General features: G+C 27.4%; 1 protein-coding gene across 1 annotated transcript; it reads left to right on the top strand.

Annotated features, from left to right (window-relative positions):
* The first annotated feature begins 180 nt into the window (after positions 1-180).
* Positions 181-9,141, top strand: LOC132941773 (uncharacterized). The gene is made up of 4 exons (XM_061009931.1): positions 181-621; positions 4,426-7,007; positions 7,084-8,467; positions 8,535-9,141. Exons 1-4 carry the CDS (start codon positions 247-249, stop codon positions 8,895-8,897), a joined length of 4,704 nt encoding a protein of 1,567 aa, XP_060865914.1. The 5' UTR covers positions 181-246; the 3' UTR covers positions 8,898-9,141.
* The last annotated feature ends 10,476 nt before the right edge of the window (positions 9,142-19,617 follow it).

Raw genomic sequence — 19,617 nt, forward strand, 5'->3', positions numbered from 1 at the left:
TACTTGTCATGGTTTTAATTGTTTTCACTTGCAACTAACGAACCGGACGATAATCTTATAACCACATGCCAACCAGTAGTTCCGGAGGCTCGAATTTTCCACATTGGTCAATGTTTACTTATTTTTTTTTTATCTCACAGTTTTTTATTTCCCTTCGTTCGACTCCGGAGAAAGGTTTTCCCGGACGACCAGTCCGAGTAAAAGTGATTTAGTATCGTGACGACGCTCCTGACATGCCGACATAACATGCTTCTGATACGTCTTGTGTTGTGCGTAATAATATGTCCCGCCGCTTTATCGTCAAACGTGCACTCGATACTTCCCGAAAGTGATGATACCAAAATTAACGATGGAGACGAGTACCGTGTCCGAAACTATGTTTCCGATCACGAGATTCCAAGGAATGTGCCTACGAGGGTTAAGATCGTCGGTGACTTGGGGACACCACCTCCTAGTGTCAAATTGGATTTTGTACCCAAACAGACGTACGTGCAGGTTCGAAGATATGATGCTATCAAGCGGCTTCCGCAGGAGGCCGCAATGGAAGAAGCTGCAACTTCTGAAGAAGTAGCAAATGCACCTAGACTTAGAGAAGTTGTAACTCACAAGAAGACGCAAGAGGTCAGTTAAACATAGAATACATTGTTTTGTCATTTATAATATGTTTCTCATTGAGATTTAGGTTGATAAAGTAGGAAGGTTAAAATATAAATGTGTAGGATATGAGTATAATAAAAATCTATTTTATTTATTGTTTCTCTCAACTGTATCTATAATGTAGGAAACTACCTAAAGCTTCAGAATTATCTAAACATTCTGAACCGTTAATCACTAATATATATAAATTAAATTACTTACAATGTTTTTCCTAAAATTAAGAAAAGTGCAACCATTATGTAATACCTAAACACAAATTGATTTTTACTGTAAATTGAGTATATATAGCTTGGATTACTACCCATTTCATAAATGTAATATTTATCATGGTTAAATGTATGTGCCCATACAGCATAAAAATATTTCCCAACTATGGTAAAAATATTTTCAGGAAAATAATATAGTTGTCAAAATATTTTAAAAAGTTGTGTAAATAATTAGGAAATATTATAGTTATATTCTTTGGCCCAAATGTTCATATATTTGAAAATATTTTATAAAAAACATTTACAAAATATTTTAATCATATATTTTCAAAAAACATTTATAAACTTTATAAAAATATTAAGTCAACATTTTCATGCATATACTACAATATTTTTTTATCATAAGAAGAAAATATTTATAAAATATTGTTAGTCAAATATTCATTATTCAACCACTTTGAGACATTCACAAAATATTATCATTTCCCAAATGCTGTGTGGGTGGTTTTGTATACAATAATATAAGTATATGAGATAGACAAGAATAATAATTAATATCAGTGCATCGGTGCACATTTTAAATATCTATAAATTATAATATAAATAATATGGGTAATTTTCTTGAACCATGAAATTCGTTCTGAATTTTACAAAACGTCTTAAAACAAAATATTCATAAAAAAAATGGTTTAGCAGGTACAATTTTCTATTCAGTTATGTATTAAATATAAATGTAGTTAAATGTTGTATCTTGAAAAAATAAATATTCGAATAAAGAAAATTTAAAGTTTACACAATTTGGTAAAAAGCGTTATAAATGATATTATTTTCTAAATAGTTTCTAAATAAAAATATTTTCTGATCTGTAATAACTCATAAAATAATTATTTATAGTTATTGTATCAATGTATAATAATTGATAACTATATAGGTACAGGGTTAGCACATACCTAGTATATCAACAGTTAGGTGGAGTCTAATTAAAATGTATAGTGTTATGAATTTAAAAAAATGCAAAATAAAATGTTCACAGAATTTTAACTTATGAGGGAAATATAAATATTTTAATTGATCATTATTTCGTGTCAACGAGTCAAGGCCTATTAGCATTTCATAAATGTACATTATTGTAATTGTTATAATATAGTTAATCAGTATATTATAACATTATACCCAGATATCGGTGAAAAAGTGAAATCAAAACCGCAAAATTATAAAAAGTGAAATAAAAATATCAAAAATCCTATAATATTTTAAAAAGGTTTACAAAAAAAAAAAATTAGGAGTCGGCCTGTTAATGACAGGTATAAAAAGGTCAGTAAATAAAGCTTAGGTCCGATTTTTAAAGTGGTATACATTTATACGTAAACTGGACACCGATTTTTATAATTAGGCATACAATTTTTAATTTGTTGAGAATCATTTAGCCTTAAGTTCCAAACGTCTTTCATTATCCTCCAAAAACGGAAAACAGAAATCATATTTATTGTATTAATATTATAAATGTATAAATATAAATAGCGCAACATAAATTACTACTGGTCTTAATATCTTTTATTTTTAAGGAACATAAATTTTTAAAATGAAAATAATTATATACTTATGTAATACATTAATAGGTACTATTCCTCGTCCTCCAGTATTAATGGTTTTTAAATGATTGATTATTACTTTTTCAATGATAATGTTCATTATATTTTCCGGTCCAACGTACAATAATTGAAGAGATTTTAGTTTTTCTTTTAACATTGTATTTTTAAGGATTGTCTCTACAATAGTTAACTTAGATTGACTGTCTCACAGCTACAACTATAGTGACATGTATAGTAACAAATATAAATTACTTTAAGAGGATGTTACATAGATATTTGTTGTCTCCGTTTTACAAGTGCGTAACATATCAAATTTACGTTCAGCAGATCTCGTTTGATTCTTTAGTTTAAAAATTAGAGTGAATCGACCTATTAAGAAAACTGATGGTAAGAACAGTACCTGTAATAGTACGTAGATTTTTTACGATAATTTAATTTTTAAGTGAGTTATAAGCATTTTAAATATATTATGTACGCAAAAGTTATTAAAACACTGAATTATCGTTAAAAACCCACATACGAACACAGATAATGTTGTTACCATCAAATTTCATAAGGGGTTAATTCACTCTAGTTTTTAAACTAACGAAGCTAAACGTGATCTTCTGAGCGTAGATTGGCTATGTTACGCACTTGTAAGACGAGGACAACTAATACCTGTGTAGAGTCCTGTTAAGGCTTAAAGATATAGATCACAATTTTAACTTACTAAAATTATACAATATGTTTATTTTTAGTTTTTTAGGAATTATCAATAAAAGTAAAAACAAAAATAATTTTTGGTACCATAATGTTATAATAAAATTGGGATCATACAATATAATGTTGATTAGTAAAGTATTATAAAATGCAGAATCATGTTTAAAATTTGAATACAATTATTCTCTAGTACAAACTAATTTAAGCATTATGTTATATTTATAGTGTTGATGTTTTCTAATCATAAACTACAACATTTTTGAAATGAAAAATATTTAGTTATACTTCTTAAAATGCCTAATATTTCCAAGAGTTTTTTAGTATAATACAATATATTGCAATTATATTTATAAAAACAAAGTAGTTTGCAGATTGACACAGATGATTTATTAAGTAAACTAGTAAATAATTATTGTTTTAAACAGAGTATAATAATAAATGCAATTGAAATTTTCATTAAAATTATATATAGGTCATTTTTTTATTTATTATTTAAATTAAAATTAACTATATCGTATTATTGTTATAGCAATAAACAAAATAATGCTAATGCTGTAAATTTGATCAATAATATCAATTATTGTTAAATTTAAAACTATTTAAAAAAAAAATTAATTTTATAGTAGAGAGTTATTTATTATAAAAATTATATTATAACGTTACACATGTCATAATACATGTACTTACTTTTTGTAGTCGTATATGACAACGGTTTCGAAAACCACGTAATTATGAGTTAAAACCACATCACACTCGATTTCACGACTGTTTCATATTGTTTCCTGATAATTGAAGTCAAGGCCTCCCGTATTGTGTATCGAAATATAGACTATTTTTCATCGAATTCTATGTAATATCATCCATAGATCTCTCTTGTAGTTTCTAAAATTCTAAACGATTTATTCATATTATATTGGTAAGACCTTTTTATTTTTTAAAACAATAGGTAGGTATATAAAATGCACACATGGTATTTTATAGCAGTTTAGTCTATATATAAGAGTTTGGTATTTTATTTGTTTATAGTGCTGTACAAGTACAAAGTATGTATGTTTTAAAAATACAATCCTGTGTGAAAAATCAGTGGACAATGGCGTATCCTATTGACATAAATGAAAACAGCGTTAATATCAGTCACTTATTATTATTCACGTAAACAATAGGGGGGAAATCAATAGATTTTGTAAATTCCACACGCATTGAACGCTATTTATAAAATTTAAATATAATAGAAAGCCATTGTTATAATTATTAATGTTTTTAATTCTTAGGTGTACGAGGAACAAGGTTATGAAGATGCCGGATATGACCATGGTGGTTCAAAAAAATTAAAAATTGAAGAAGAAGTAAAGGATAATCAAAGCATAGAGGTCTTCAGACCTAAAAATAGTTCTTCACAAAATGTAGAAGAAACTAAAGACCATGTAGCAACAGTTGCACCATCAGGTCGGGGAACTTGGAGTCGGCACAAAACAACTACAGGTAAAAAAACTAGATACGAAGATGATGGTGATAAAAGAAAAGTCATTATTAATGATAGCAGCCCTATTAGTGAAAAATCGTCTGGAAATTATTCAAAGTTTGATGGTGGAAAAATAATTGTTGTGCAAAATCTAACAGAATCTGAAAAAAAAGATTTTAAAAATGAAGGTGCGGAGTCTAGACGAGTTCCCAGTTTTAGTAAAACTAGAGATAACGTAGAACCAACAACTTATAGGCCAATTATGAGACACGATAGTACTCGAAATACGGTAAAACAAAATAAAAATGATCATATGAACAGGACCAGAAGTAGGCCCAGAAAACGTCAAGAAGCTGACGTACAAAAGTCTCAAACAGATGTGATAGGAAGTTATGATAATTCTCCTTGGATACCAATTTCACCACCAACGGATTATAAAAGAAATAATAATGTAAATAAAAGACCAGTGAAATCGAAAATGAATTCAGAATTACACGAATTAAATGGCCATGCTACGAAGTATGGGTATTCAATAAATCACGATACCCCATACCAGTATATATTTCCAACTGATGTATTGTCACCAGGGTCATCAAACAAACCAGATAGAAAGTTAAGGCCTAAGTTGGAAAACTTAGATGTTACTGTGGGAAAACCACAAGTGTTATCATATTCAAATTATGAATTTATTCCTCAAACAAATTATGATGGTAGTGCCATAAATCCAAAACATAAAAAAATAAAGAAGTCTTCAGGAGAAAATTTATCTTTTGATTCTATTAATTTACCTACGAGTAATTTTAAAACTGGTGTTCCTCATATTAACAAACAAAACGGAAGATCTACAAATCAAAGACAAAAAAATAAAACAGTTCAAAGTGGATCTTTGGAACATTTCAATACAAACATTAAGTCTGAACCTCACCAAGAGAAAAAAAAGATAAATCATAGAGACATTGAAACAGAATTAGGGAATCGTGGACATTCGGGCTCACGGTACACAAGTACTTTTGTGAAAGATTTAAACCCTCCTAAAACGTACGATGCACCATTTATAACAAGACTTAAAAAAAATAATTTTGATTCCAGAGGAGATCCAACTATACGCGTTTATCCAAAATATGAGTTTTATCCAAATTATCAAAATGAGCAACATCCTGTAAACGATGAAACTCATCATGGACAAAGACCATTAAATAATGTTAACAAAGTACACGCAAATATTGAATCAAATGTAAATCCACCGCATAACATAAGACACGACAGTTCACGTCTTTCTGAATACTCAAAGTTTAATAATATACCAAAGAACGTTTATAAACAATCAGATGATACTTCTGAAACCTGGGAAAATTATCCAAAAATTAGAGGCCAAACTCCTCAATTATCAGAAGACGATTATTCAAAATTCAATAAAGGAGATGGTTATCCAAAATTTGATTCGAATAACAGATTTGAAGGATCTGGTACTAAATCATCATCTATATACAGATTAATTCCATATGAAAAGTCAGTAAAAATGAACAATCCTTATTCGTATGTATATCACGATGATCATTATCCATCCGGAAGCCGATACAGCGGAGTTAAAGTTGAATTAACGACACAAAGCCCTAAATCGAGTGACAGAAATGTATATTGGAATAGCAGACATCCTCATTTACCTAAAGACTCAATAAAAAATACCGAAGAACTTAAAGGTCGAGATAAATCTGAGTATGAAAACACTCGTCATGTTGAAAATTTAACTTTGGCGCATTTTTCCGGGCTTCATAAATCTGGTTCTTATCGACCACTTCCAATACAATATAATGAACGTGTGAATAATTTGGCAAAACTTCTTAACGATAATTATCCAAGGAGAACACGTAGAGATTTAGAGGTAATAAATATCGCTTCAAGTGGTACTACAACTGAAATTCCAGTCGATACCGTCGTATATCCTCATTACAAAAATGCTCCAAAGCAATCGGCATTGAGGTATGCTACTAATCCGATTTTGACACCACGCAAAACAGCTGGTGGTATGGAGTTTTACGCTTCTACAGACAATGTTCGGTGTACTGATATGTCAGCACCCACTGATATTGTACCTGAAAGAACTGAAGATGGTAAATGGAATGGCGAGCCTTCTAATGATAATCCTAGAGTAGACGCTCTTGGTGATAAAATCGGATGCTTTAAAACAAAATATTTTGGTAGTGATCCTTTAGATAATCCTATCTTTAAAGAAAAAGATGTTGGATTCCCGGATGTATTATTCTCTGTGAAGAAACCTCCAGAAAAGGAAGAAGGTGGTATTCAACCAGGCAAGCCACACGTAGACTGGAATTTTGCAGATGAATTAATTTCTGATCATTGGTTTCCTGATAAGGATGTACGAAATCGAAGGTAACTTTCAAATCATAAAAGCGATAATTTTTAACTTAAAATTGTTAATTCAAAATTTTAATTAATTTTTTCACAGATCAGATAATAAAAGTTTACCAATTAATCATAAAATTCAAGGTATGGAATCAATTATACCGGAACCAGTTATTTTAACATTTCCAACAAAAGAATCAAAAGTTGTCTATAACAATGATACGAAAATAGTATCAGAAGATAGTGATTCTGACGTTTCTTCAAATGATGAACATGTCTTACAATACTCGGTTCAACACCCTATTCCAAAACCAGAATCTTATATGAGAAATAACCATTTAATTGATAATAAAATTGAAGGCCTTCTTCCACCACCACAAATAACAAAAAAGTTTAAAAAACTACAAAAAATTAAAAAACCCATGGTAAAAAAAGTGTTGAAAAAAGTAAAAGTGGCTGACGAATCAAATGATGCTGATTTGCTTGATGTCCTTAGTCCTATTACTTCTTTTTTTACTGACGAAGATGACGTCCTGGTTTCACCGATTGTTCACAATTTTTTTAATATTAAAATGACACCCTCTGCGAAACTTAAAACCACAACAATGGTGGACAAAAACAATGGTGAAACAGTAAAAAAATTTCAAATGCAAAATTATAGAAGAACTAAAAGAAATATGAAAGGTGTAGATTTACAAAAACCAAAACAGAGAAAATTAAATATTTATAACAATACCAATGTAAGTGTATCCTCACCTACTGCTAGTGTAAGAATGTATTCTCCACAAAACAGTTCTTGGTTTCGAGAAAAAAGAGACCATGTTTCAGTCAATGTAGATGTAAGAAGAAAAGAGCCACGGTATTATTATCATACTGAACGGCCACGAGTTAGAGTAAAAAGGGTAGTGCACAATCCTCCATTTTATAGTAGAAGTGGTCAGGTATTTAGCAGCAAATATTTGGTGTCAGATCAGGAAAATTCTGAAACTCTACCAGAGGAAATAAACGTGGCATTTTCTACTACACCTAGATATGAATCAACGCCAAAGTTCATACCTGCAATAGCATTTGGAGACAGCAAAACTAAAATTATTAATTACAACGACAGTGTAGCTAATAGTACAAACGACATAGAACGCCCACAATTCGATAAAAAAGGTTCATTGATATATGTTATTAATCCAGATACTGGAGTTGGGAAATGGATGCAAGTGATAAAAGTGAAAAATGAAGAAGACACCAAATCTGCATTAACAAATGGTCCTGTTTATTTAGAAAAAAAAATTAAGGATGGTATTGCCGAAGAATCTATTGGAAAATTTGGATTTAAAGGGTCTACTAAAGATTTGTTCAGAAACGTATTAGGCCCAACTATAGATCATAGATTTAAAATAAGACTTCCAAATAAAGAATCAATAAAGGAAGATGTTAAGGAACCACCAAAAAGAGCCGTTTGTCCAAAAATAATACGACAAAAAAAAAAAGAGGTTTGTATAGTACAAAATGTTTTTTTTTTTAATGTGTAATGTTAATATTTATATTTAAATTCTTTAGATAAGACGAAGAACTACAACGACAACTACGACAACTACAGAAATACCTGTGGAGGAAGAAGTTGATGAGAGGCCTGAAGAACAAAGTGGAGAAGACGAAAACACTGTACCTCCTCAAGAAGAAGATGAAGAAGAAGGCGGAGGAGAAGGTGGAAGAGGAGGAGGAGAAAATGAAGAAGAACCACCTGTTGAGCGTCCTCAGTATCAACAAGAAAGTGAAGAAAACTCTGATAATGCAGAAGGTCAAGATGAAGATCAAGATGTTCACGAGTCCAAACAAAAAAAACCACATGCCATGGTTAAAAAACCAGAATTTAATGGGTATTTTTTTGGCTCAAGAGATAAAAATAAGAAAACAATGTAGTTTTAAGTAATTTTCATAACTTTTTAGTATTTACATTAATTTTATAATTTATTTTGTGAATATGTTAGTTATGTTATATTTAGATTATTTTTATTGTAATATTTATGTTTTCATAACAATTGTAAATAAAATTAATTTTAAATCCAACCAAATATTTAACAAAATGTTGGTTATTTTAGATTAACCTTTTTTTCTAATAGGTGGGTACCTATAAAACCATGAATAAAGAATCTGTTATAATATTTAATAAAAATCATTTTAAAAATGTTTTGTAGACCTATCTATTTGACATGATATAATTTGTCAACTCTTTCTCTATATTTTTCATGGGTTATTGAAATATATAATATTATATAATATATTTGATTGAAAAATTGTGTTCTGATTTAGAAAATCATATCAAAGTTTAGTTATTAATGTTTTACTTCCATCATCATAACTCATAAGGCATATTGTGTATAATAATTATTAAGTAAGTCTTAAATTCAACCACTCAGAGCTTTCATACTTTGGACTCACTACGAGGAAGGAATATAGTTACTTACTTCTAGTACGCGCACAAGTAAGTGATCATTAAAATATATATCAAAGGTATAAAGATTTGACTTAAAAACACAAAACCATAATATTTTAAAAATATAAAGGTTTCAATTAATATTAAATAGGTATACATATATCAAATTACATAAATAATTTTTACCAAATCTCAGATATTATATAATAGTACTATAGTATGTTACATAGTATGCTGTAAGTACTATATTATACATTATAATATAGGCTTTAATAAAATGTAATACAAATGAGGTACATCATAACCAAGTACCTACATCAAGTATTCATTTCTGCGTTGATGTATATATCGACGTCAGTTGGGACGTTACAAAAACATGCATCTTCCATTCATTCTCTATAAATGTGTTTTATTAAAAGTGCTTAACTATATCATCCTAGTGACCTAGTTAATAGCGGTGGATTGGCCAAACATTTTGGCCCGGGAAATTACCGTGTGACAGGCCCACCCAAGCACCTAATATTATATTATAATAATTAATAATAATTTTCCATAAAAACATATTTTTTTTAGGAATTCTCTTATTTATAATTTAATATAATATACGTTTAACATGTGAGTATGTAACTTTTGTTGATGATAACCCACATTATCAACTATATTCACTTTCCTAGCAGAAAAGAGTTTAAAATAGAAAATCAAAACATTGTTAATGTCTCAAAAAGTGTCGGTGATCACAAATTTTTTTTAAAAGAAACACATCATTATAAAATCAATACATTCATTGTTCCGCTCAGAATATAAAATATTAAAAACAATTTTCTAAAATTATTTTCTAATATTTTATTCTACGTTTGTATAATGAAGACAACATAAAATGCGGCTGTAACGTGCTGCTCTGAATAATTGTTTATTAATAACACAGAGCCACAGTGTAGTATTATATTTTATTAACCTATAACAATAGGTCTGATAGGTGCACATAATATCAATTAATAGTTATATAATTATGTTATTGAGCCCGTAATATACCAGTACTCAGCCTACGCTTGGGACAACTTTAAGATACACTGGTTGGCTCTTGGTTACTATTCATTAGGCACCAGTGGTAATGTAGTACTAGTTAGTATTAGTACTAATGCCAGAAATAGTTGTCCTGTATTAGTGTAGTATTAGTCACTAGATACAATTTTTGCCAATACTGTATACGTAAGGGCTAGACAACAACTGTTGGGTAGCCAATACAGGCGAATTTCTACGCCCTTTGTTGGTGTCGACGTAAGACATACATTTCCGATTAAAATAAAATATAAATTAACTCATCTACACTACTTAGTGCAGCCAAAATGGTGACACGAGTATACGACAACAAACAGCGCAGGCACGCAGTTAAATATTATCAAATAGTCCGCAGCTAAGTATTAGTTAATATATTATTATAATGTAATATTTCATTAATACCACTATACTAGCTGATAATTTTGCTTTATTGCAGTATTATCGTAAAATTATTTATTTATACCTACCTTAATAGTTAGGTATACTTAAGGTACTTATAAATACTTAAATTATTATTACAATATTGAAAGAATTGTAGTGTATAAAATATGTTTTAGTAGGTACCTAATGTTTTTCATTCAAAATGGTTATTAAAAAGTTTTTCATAACTAATAAGTAGGTAATAAGTAATAAGATAACTATGGATAAATATTAGGTGCCTGTATTATTTTGATTCAATACGTTGAATTTCTAGTGTTATTTTCAACTAAGTAACCTTTAAGTCATTGATAATATATTGTAGAATATATTACATTAATTATTGAATTAATTAATTTAAATGTTATAGATATAATTAATTTATAATGTTTTCAAACCGAATTATGAACATTTTAACTAAATAAATAGTGATTTTTTTGTAGTTATGACGTTTTGTATTTGAAAAAAACATTATATAACACTATTATAGGGTAAATAATAATCAAAACAATTGTTGGGTTGTACGAATTCTACCTATACTATAAGCAAAAATAAATATAATTGTATCGTAAACTCGTAAAATATGAACAAATCGTTCACCAGGTTCCATAGGTATAAATGTATTAAAAAGTCATCAACAATTCATTATTTTAGTTTATTTTATTTTTGAAGCAAAATATCTACTAATTGACCGAATAGCCTTGTCAGATTAATTAGGTATTTAACAGATTATACTATTATATAACATAAACACCAATTCGTGGTCAATCTGTCTACCTAGATTGTGTTTGTATAATATAGTTCGTAGTAGTTGTGGACGTTTTATCATCAACAAAAAATAATATTTTGATTATTGAGGTCTCTAAAGCTACATAGTATCATCATTAATTAAATATATTTAAATAATTTTTTTGATATAATTGATTATACAAATCGGTATATAATCATTGATATTAGGTACTTAGGTAGGTACTGAGATTTATTGTGAGTATAAAAATGTAGAATGTAGGTAATAAAATAGTATTATAGATCTCATTAAACTTACATAGCTGTTTTCCATCAGCCTTTTATATAATTAGTCTCAATGTTCAATCCAATTATTATTAATTAGGTACATATTGTAATTGTATACTACTGTACTGAATAGTGAATTATAATTTGCATGTGTGCATTGCGAGTCCGTTTCTAACACATGTTATTATAGTGTTATTACCTATACTTATTGTACGAAGAAATCACTGCATGAGGTCGAGGTAAACATTATTGTTGACAAAAAATGTATCTGAAGTTCTGAACCGACTGAACCTGAAGGTTTGGTACTTAGCTGTTAAATAACAATTTGTATGATAGAATAAGTAAATAAAACATTTTAGTTTACAAACAAAATATTACTAATTTATGTGAATCATTTAAGGTAATTCTCCTTTAACAATTTAATCTACATAGGTACAAATAACTAAATTAATCGATTTATTTATTGTTATTATTTGTTTATTATTTTATTCTTGATTATTATACCTAATATTATAGTAATATTCACAATCTTTTGTATAGATAGTAATAATAACAACATAAATGATAATATTATAATATAATAATTATAAGAATAGCTTATATAGGATGTTACCACTGTGTATCCTCACTAATCTCGCGATTCACGTTAACCTTATTTGTCATTTATCTCACATTTACTTATTGTACTTATTGTATAGATCGTAAATTTTCATAAAAAAAAGAAAAAAGGAATAGCTTATATCCTTTACGGCGTTGTCCGTGCTACAAATTAAATGTCTGCGAATTACCCCTTCTTAAACTTCGTTATACGTAAACTGCACATATTTTTAACTTGAGTTGTTTTGATCTAATATAAAATATAGGTCTAAAATTATATCTAATCATAATAACTTTTTATTTTTTTTAACCAATGCCAACGATATCAAATAAACAAAAACGCGATAGTCTTTCACGGGTTAACTAAATTCAACATTTATGTGTTGAAAAGTAAAAAGTAAGTAATACAAATTAGCCAATGACACTACAGATCTTGCTGATCCATCGACTAACATCTTACAAAAATCGATCAAAAGTCAATTTTAAGAATGATTTTATGTAGAAGATATATTTATTAGCTATATCTGTATTACCCGACTCATCAGGTTTCAAATCAATATATCTTCCTATAATTTTCAGTTGAAATATATTATACAAACAAAATTATAATGACTAATTTTATGATTTTCCATTTCTTAAATCTTGACTTATTTTTTATGTTTGCACAAAAAACTTGAGACAGATTCAACATTTTGAAGTTGAAATTTATTCGGCTTAAATGCCAACTTAAACCCAATATTGTTAAGATTGTTATTCGCCTTTATGTGTTTACATAAAAAATATGTCCAGACTTTAGAAAACAAACAATAAAAGTAAGTATTTGGTTTTAAAATTTATTTTTATTTTTAAATACCTATTTATTATTTATTTATATTATTTTGTAAACAAATTTTGTATGACATTTTTCTTCTATTTCTAATTCTAATTTAATCTGTGGCCAATGGCAACCATTTAAATAAACTAAATATATTTGATTTTTGTGAGCTAAAACTAAATGCATGTGAGCTCCTCAAAATAAAAAAAATTGGCTTCGAGGTGCAAATCCTTGTGTATAGAATCTATGTCTCAAATTTCAGAACCACGAGGAGATAGACTAGGCTGTAGATCACTTATAAACAACAAGAACACATGCAAAAAATTGCATTTTAATTTTTATTAATATTGATATGTAAATGATATGCGTCCTACCTAACTTATTAATTCTTTTATAAATGAACATATTATTGTTTAGTTAATTAATTTTAATCTCATTTGAACGATGTATCCGATACTTCCTTTTATTCGAAATGTGATGTCCTTTTAATACAAACAAATTTTTACGGTTTTGCTTTGTTTTATTTTTGATATTGATGTTTATCTATTTTTTTTTATATAACTATGGATGTCCCATCTGGCTTGCCAAAGATTTGTTCTTGTTTTTTTTTTAAATAATACTATAGGTAATATTATATTTGTAAAAAAAAATGTAATGCCGTATTTCTAATAGGTAATTATAATAGTAATATAATATGTAACCAATGGTAACCATAATAATAAGCAAAAAAAATTTCGAAATCTAAAAAAAATTCATGCACTACCTTTTGCTACCAAACTTTTTCAATTTTTCTTTCCCGAAATTCTCATTGGGGCTATTATGAACATTTAAAAATGTATAATATTATTTTTAAGGCTTTATTTCATATATAGATAGGTACTTTATATTATAAATATACCATACTAACACTTAATAATATATAGTCAAATGCAATTTTAGTTATACTGGTTTAAAACGATTATTGTGCAATTAATATAAAAAAAAAATGTCATGTAATGGTTTTTCCATTCATTGTAATTCAAACTATGTAAATGCCTACCTACCTTCAAGTATTACTACCTATACAGTAAACTGAGTAAACAAAATACAATAATAATTAATATTACCTATTATATTGATGTAATAGGAGTTTTTAGAACACAAAATAATAGAAAAATTCGACATTACAGCATAGACAGTTCTTCCTGATAATTAGTAACATTTTGATGATAGTAATATGAACACGTAGGAGACATTTCGAAGTTAGTAGTACCTATTATAAATGCTTATAAACTTTCAGCAGAAAATAATGCATTTTTTATGCAAAGCATATCTCACAATAATTAATACCTATTATATAATAAATTAATACAACATTATTAACCATTCAACAATAACCATGGGTGTTTTTAAGGCCCGTGCACCTCCCCCTTATTCATGATATTATACTTTTTTGTTAATGAGAGTAGAAGTATGTATTGAAACCCCAGACGTATTCATCTATTATAACTTTTATAAAATGTGTTTTATTGAATATAATAAATTACTTTTTATGTTTCTAGCATATGTATTATAGTATTGTAATAATAACTAATAAATGATAACATTATTTTGCATGTAAAATTTTTTTTGTGTCCCCCCTCCTGAATTAGACATTTTAATTACACCCCTGACATAATAATTGTATTATATGGTTTCTATGCATTATATATTTCTAAAAAATACCATGATTTCATAATTTTTTTTTAGATTGTAATTTATTGACAAGAGGATTGTGTTGGTAAAAGTTATGTGCACTTCTTTACTTATCTTTCAGAAGAGTAAAAAAATCTAAGAAAGTCGGATTTTTTCTTTTTTTTTAATTCCTTATTAGGTACCTAATTTTAACGAAATCTTCAATATAATAGTTTTGAGATCAATGTTAATTATTTATGGACAAACACTAAAAAAACTTTGTTAAGAATCGTATATTGGATAATATAATTCATTATTGTCACTAAATTTATTTAACAATATCCACTTCATTTCCCACCAAAAACAGACGTTTTAAAAAACTGTACAATTTAATTTTTTAATTTTAACACATAAATTACAATAAGTTTTAAATTTATGACTTTATAAGATTGTATTTTTAATAAATTATATGATTGTTGTCAATTGACAATATTAGCTTCATCGCTATTTGGTACAATTTACAATAAATACAATATAAGTATTGTTAATAATCGTTAAGAGACTATTAAATGTGAAAATAAAAAGGTAGTACATTTTGGCTTTTTATATTTATAATAAATAGGTAATTGAAGTAGGTATTATAAAATATGAGAAACAGTTTAGTCATATAGAAAGTTAAAAATACTTAGTACCTATATTACAAGTTATTATGTTCAAAGGATGTATACCTACTTCCTTAATAAATAAATAAAAATAAATGTACTCACAACAATTTCTATATTTCATAATTATATTTTAATCAAATTACTATGAATTATAATATATTATATAAATTAGAAGCTTGTAAAATTTACAAATAATAAAAATAATAATACTATAAGCAAACTGTCGTTCTAACGACGAATGTTCCATTAAATGACCTTTAGTTCAGCCACAGGGAAGAATATATTTGTGGTTATCCTTGTTCGAGTTTCAATTGCGTATTTATGGCGCATCGATCATTAGTGACTACTAGTCTATTGTTTGAAAAAAAACTATTATTGGTGGAAAATTAGAATAAAAGGACGAGTAGAGTCAAATGAAAATTAGTTGAGTTGTGTTGAGTTAACAGACAAGTTCAATATTCTTTATAATTCTTAACAAAAATCAAGAAAAATGGCTGCTACATTCACTATGGTTAGTTAAATTTTCTTGTACTTATTCAAATTTATATTTTATTAGGTACCTATTTTAATCGTATTTTATATTATTACATATCTGTATGAATTGGATTTCTTAATTTTTAAATTTCAAATAATTAAAAATATAATGCATTTCATGTGTTCTTGTGGTGGTATAAGTATATCATCTTTATTTTCAATAAATATGAATAATAGTATTTCACAATTCAAAATAATTTTATATCTAAATGAAGAACTAAGTAGTAAAGCCTAACCATATTATAAATTATATTTATCTCTAAATCATTATCAAAAACAGAACATATTTATTTTTTTTGTGAATACATTTTGAGATTCATGTGTTTTTTAATAGTTGAAAATTTAAAATAACTACTAAATTACTTGATTTTACTTTGTTGTGTTCTTGATAGTTAATATCTTAGAATTTTTAGTTTTTATGTAATATGTTCCAATAGAACGTATCATTTTAATATGACGTATATCTACTATTGGGGGGAAAAAAACAAATCCTTAAAACAATAATAAAATAAAATACATTTCTTTGAAATTTAATTTTCGATTCATAGGTAGCATTCAAACAATAAATAGTTATATAAAACAAATCATTTTGATTTGAATAATACAATACTTTTAATAGGACGTCATATACTCATACTATAATAGATTTATTCACTCTAATTCAAAATGTTTTGTTGGATTAAACAAAATATGTTTTAAATTCAATTCAACTGTCAAATATATTGGTATATTAAAAAGTTAAGAAATAATAGCTTAAAGGTGATGTCAGCGCACTGTTTACCCACGCGCAACATATAGATAAAACGCATTTACGCAAAATAATTTTTTTTTATATTTTTAAGTAATCTTATAGTAAACTCACCAATTATAATAACGATAGAGAACAATATTTTTGAGGGTATGGCATATAAATTGGTCTAAATATTGTCTCCAAACAATTTAAACATAGTTTAAATTTACAAAATGTTTTATTTATATTGAAAGTCGAATGCCAAGTCAAATAATAATATAATAAAAGCCTGATGTGTCATTATAGGTACCTTCAAACATATTACTCTCTATAATTTTTGTAATTAATGGTTATATTACTCTAAGATTACTCAAAACTCATAAACTACGATTTTAGGTGAAAGCATTTTACTATAATGAGCGTGGGTTTAAGAAAGAAAACAAATATTGCGCTGACATCCTCTTCATAATAATATGTTCGATGAGTAATAACACGTGGTTTCGCTCATATATCTTTTTAAAAATCGATTTATTTAAATGAACAATAACCACTAAAAGGGTATTAAATAATATATTGTTTTTATACTATATTCCAGATCCTGATGTGCTTGGCAGTGTTGAATGTCGCGTTCGCAATGCCCGCTGCACAACCAGCCGGAGTGGCGACAAATGAGGACATGAAAACTGCAGAAACTTCGCATGGCCATTTGCCGTTTTCGTTTGGTTTCGGTGGTTATCCACGGTACTCGCCTTACGGATACGGATACAGAAGTGGTTTAGGTAATGAATTACTTTAAATAGTCAAAATACTAAAAACTCGAGAAGAACATGCACACCTAATACATATAAATTGATATTATATTTTTAATAATAAATACTATTTGATTCGCAGGTATTTCAATCGGTTACCCAACTCCGTATTCCCACTCAATTGGTTATTCAGAAGACTACCCACAATATCTGCCTCAATTCAAATGAGAAACAGCGATAACTTACAATTATTATTACGTACACGATATTCAAACATAATCTCAAATTTAAACTTATTTCTTATATATTTTATGTAATGGTAAAAAATAAATACAAATATCTGGTTTAAATTGTTTTGTATTATGTGTTTGTAGTTAAAAAAAATACAAATTGGGCATTACAAGCGTTGATAAAAATACAATACAGGTTTAGTTAGGTACAGATTTTAAGTTTATGTTTTTATAGTTTGGATTTAATTTGATTTTAAATATAGTAATAAATAATAATGCTTTATTATTTCGCACAGAATGATTTAAAAACAATTCGTTGTTTTTACCAGTTGATTGTAAATCATTGACGACTGACAGTACAATACAATTGTTAACTTGAAAGTTGTAACAGTTAAAACAAATAAAAACAATTATATTTAGTACGACATTAATTTATCTTTAGTCAGAATAAGGTACAATATTATTAAATTATTACTAAATAATGTAGGTTAGATAGTATATATATATACCATACTTATCTGCTGCTTATTCCATATTTATTAAACAGTAAATTCACCGCAAGTTCTGAAAATAAGGAATAGCCAATAGACTAGTACTACAGGTAGGTACTGAGGTACAACAACACAAATTCTATAAACAATTATTGTAGGTACATTTATATGATGAACTTTTCAAAGAAAATAATTTAGTGGATGCAACATAGATGCATGACCGTATATTATAACACTTTTATAGACATTTAGAGGTTCTCGTGTTTTCTTTAGGTTTGCTGACACAATAAAACTGATGGAGACATAGTCACGCACATTAACTACAAAAACACATGAAAATACATAATAATTTACATGTACTACGGTAAAGTGTATTTTTAAATAGCGTGTGGCTGACACATTTTCAAAAAATATTTGTACCGTTTTGTATTTCTGGGTATTTTATTTCATTTTACATAATTAATTACAGCAGTTGCTAAATGCGAATACAATATGAATGCACACAATTTAAACTTTATTGTATCATATGGCCATGACATAACATTGCTGCAATAACAAAAGAGTTAGTTTTCATCGTTTTATCAAATATCATAACAAATTTCATAAATTTAATTAATGCAAATTCCATTACGCTACCTTATAAAGTTATCGGAATTCGAAAAATACTCAAATATATAGACTATGGATAAAAGTTGATGATTTTTGTTACCTATAATATATAAAAAAAGGTACTCTTCATTTAAGTTAGTAAACAATCTCAAATTATTAATGCTATTAAAGTTAAAACAATCAAAATGCATGAAATGAACATACTTTTACTACAGTGCGTGGTTAGAGCTAAAATATGGATGGAAATAATTTATCATATTAAATATTTTTATTTCCTTTTCTAAACTAAATATCATTATTTAATTTGTTTCATAAAAGATTGTATGTAATAAATAATTGAGCCTCTAAAAATAAACTGCTTATCTTCTCGTGCAAAAATTGAGTGTCTTATAAGGTCTTTATAACATGCTTTTTGGTTATTGTGAACTTAAAACAATGTTAAAATGTTGCTAGTTTTATTTGAAACAATTTTTTTGTTTAATTACGTAATAATTAATAACTAATACTGATGATCTGGCATCCCACAATATGTAAATTATTTAGAAAATGTAATAAATACTTGATGTTATATTTTTAATTTTGAAAATTTTGAATATTTCTTGTATTGTCCATAGAACGCCATACTACAATATCATAATATTATT

The sequence above is a fragment of the Metopolophium dirhodum genome, chromosome 3, assembly GCF_019925205.1.
Source record: "Metopolophium dirhodum isolate CAU chromosome 3, ASM1992520v1, whole genome shotgun sequence".
NCBI classification, from domain to species: domain Eukaryota; kingdom Metazoa; phylum Arthropoda; class Insecta; order Hemiptera; family Aphididae; genus Metopolophium; species Metopolophium dirhodum.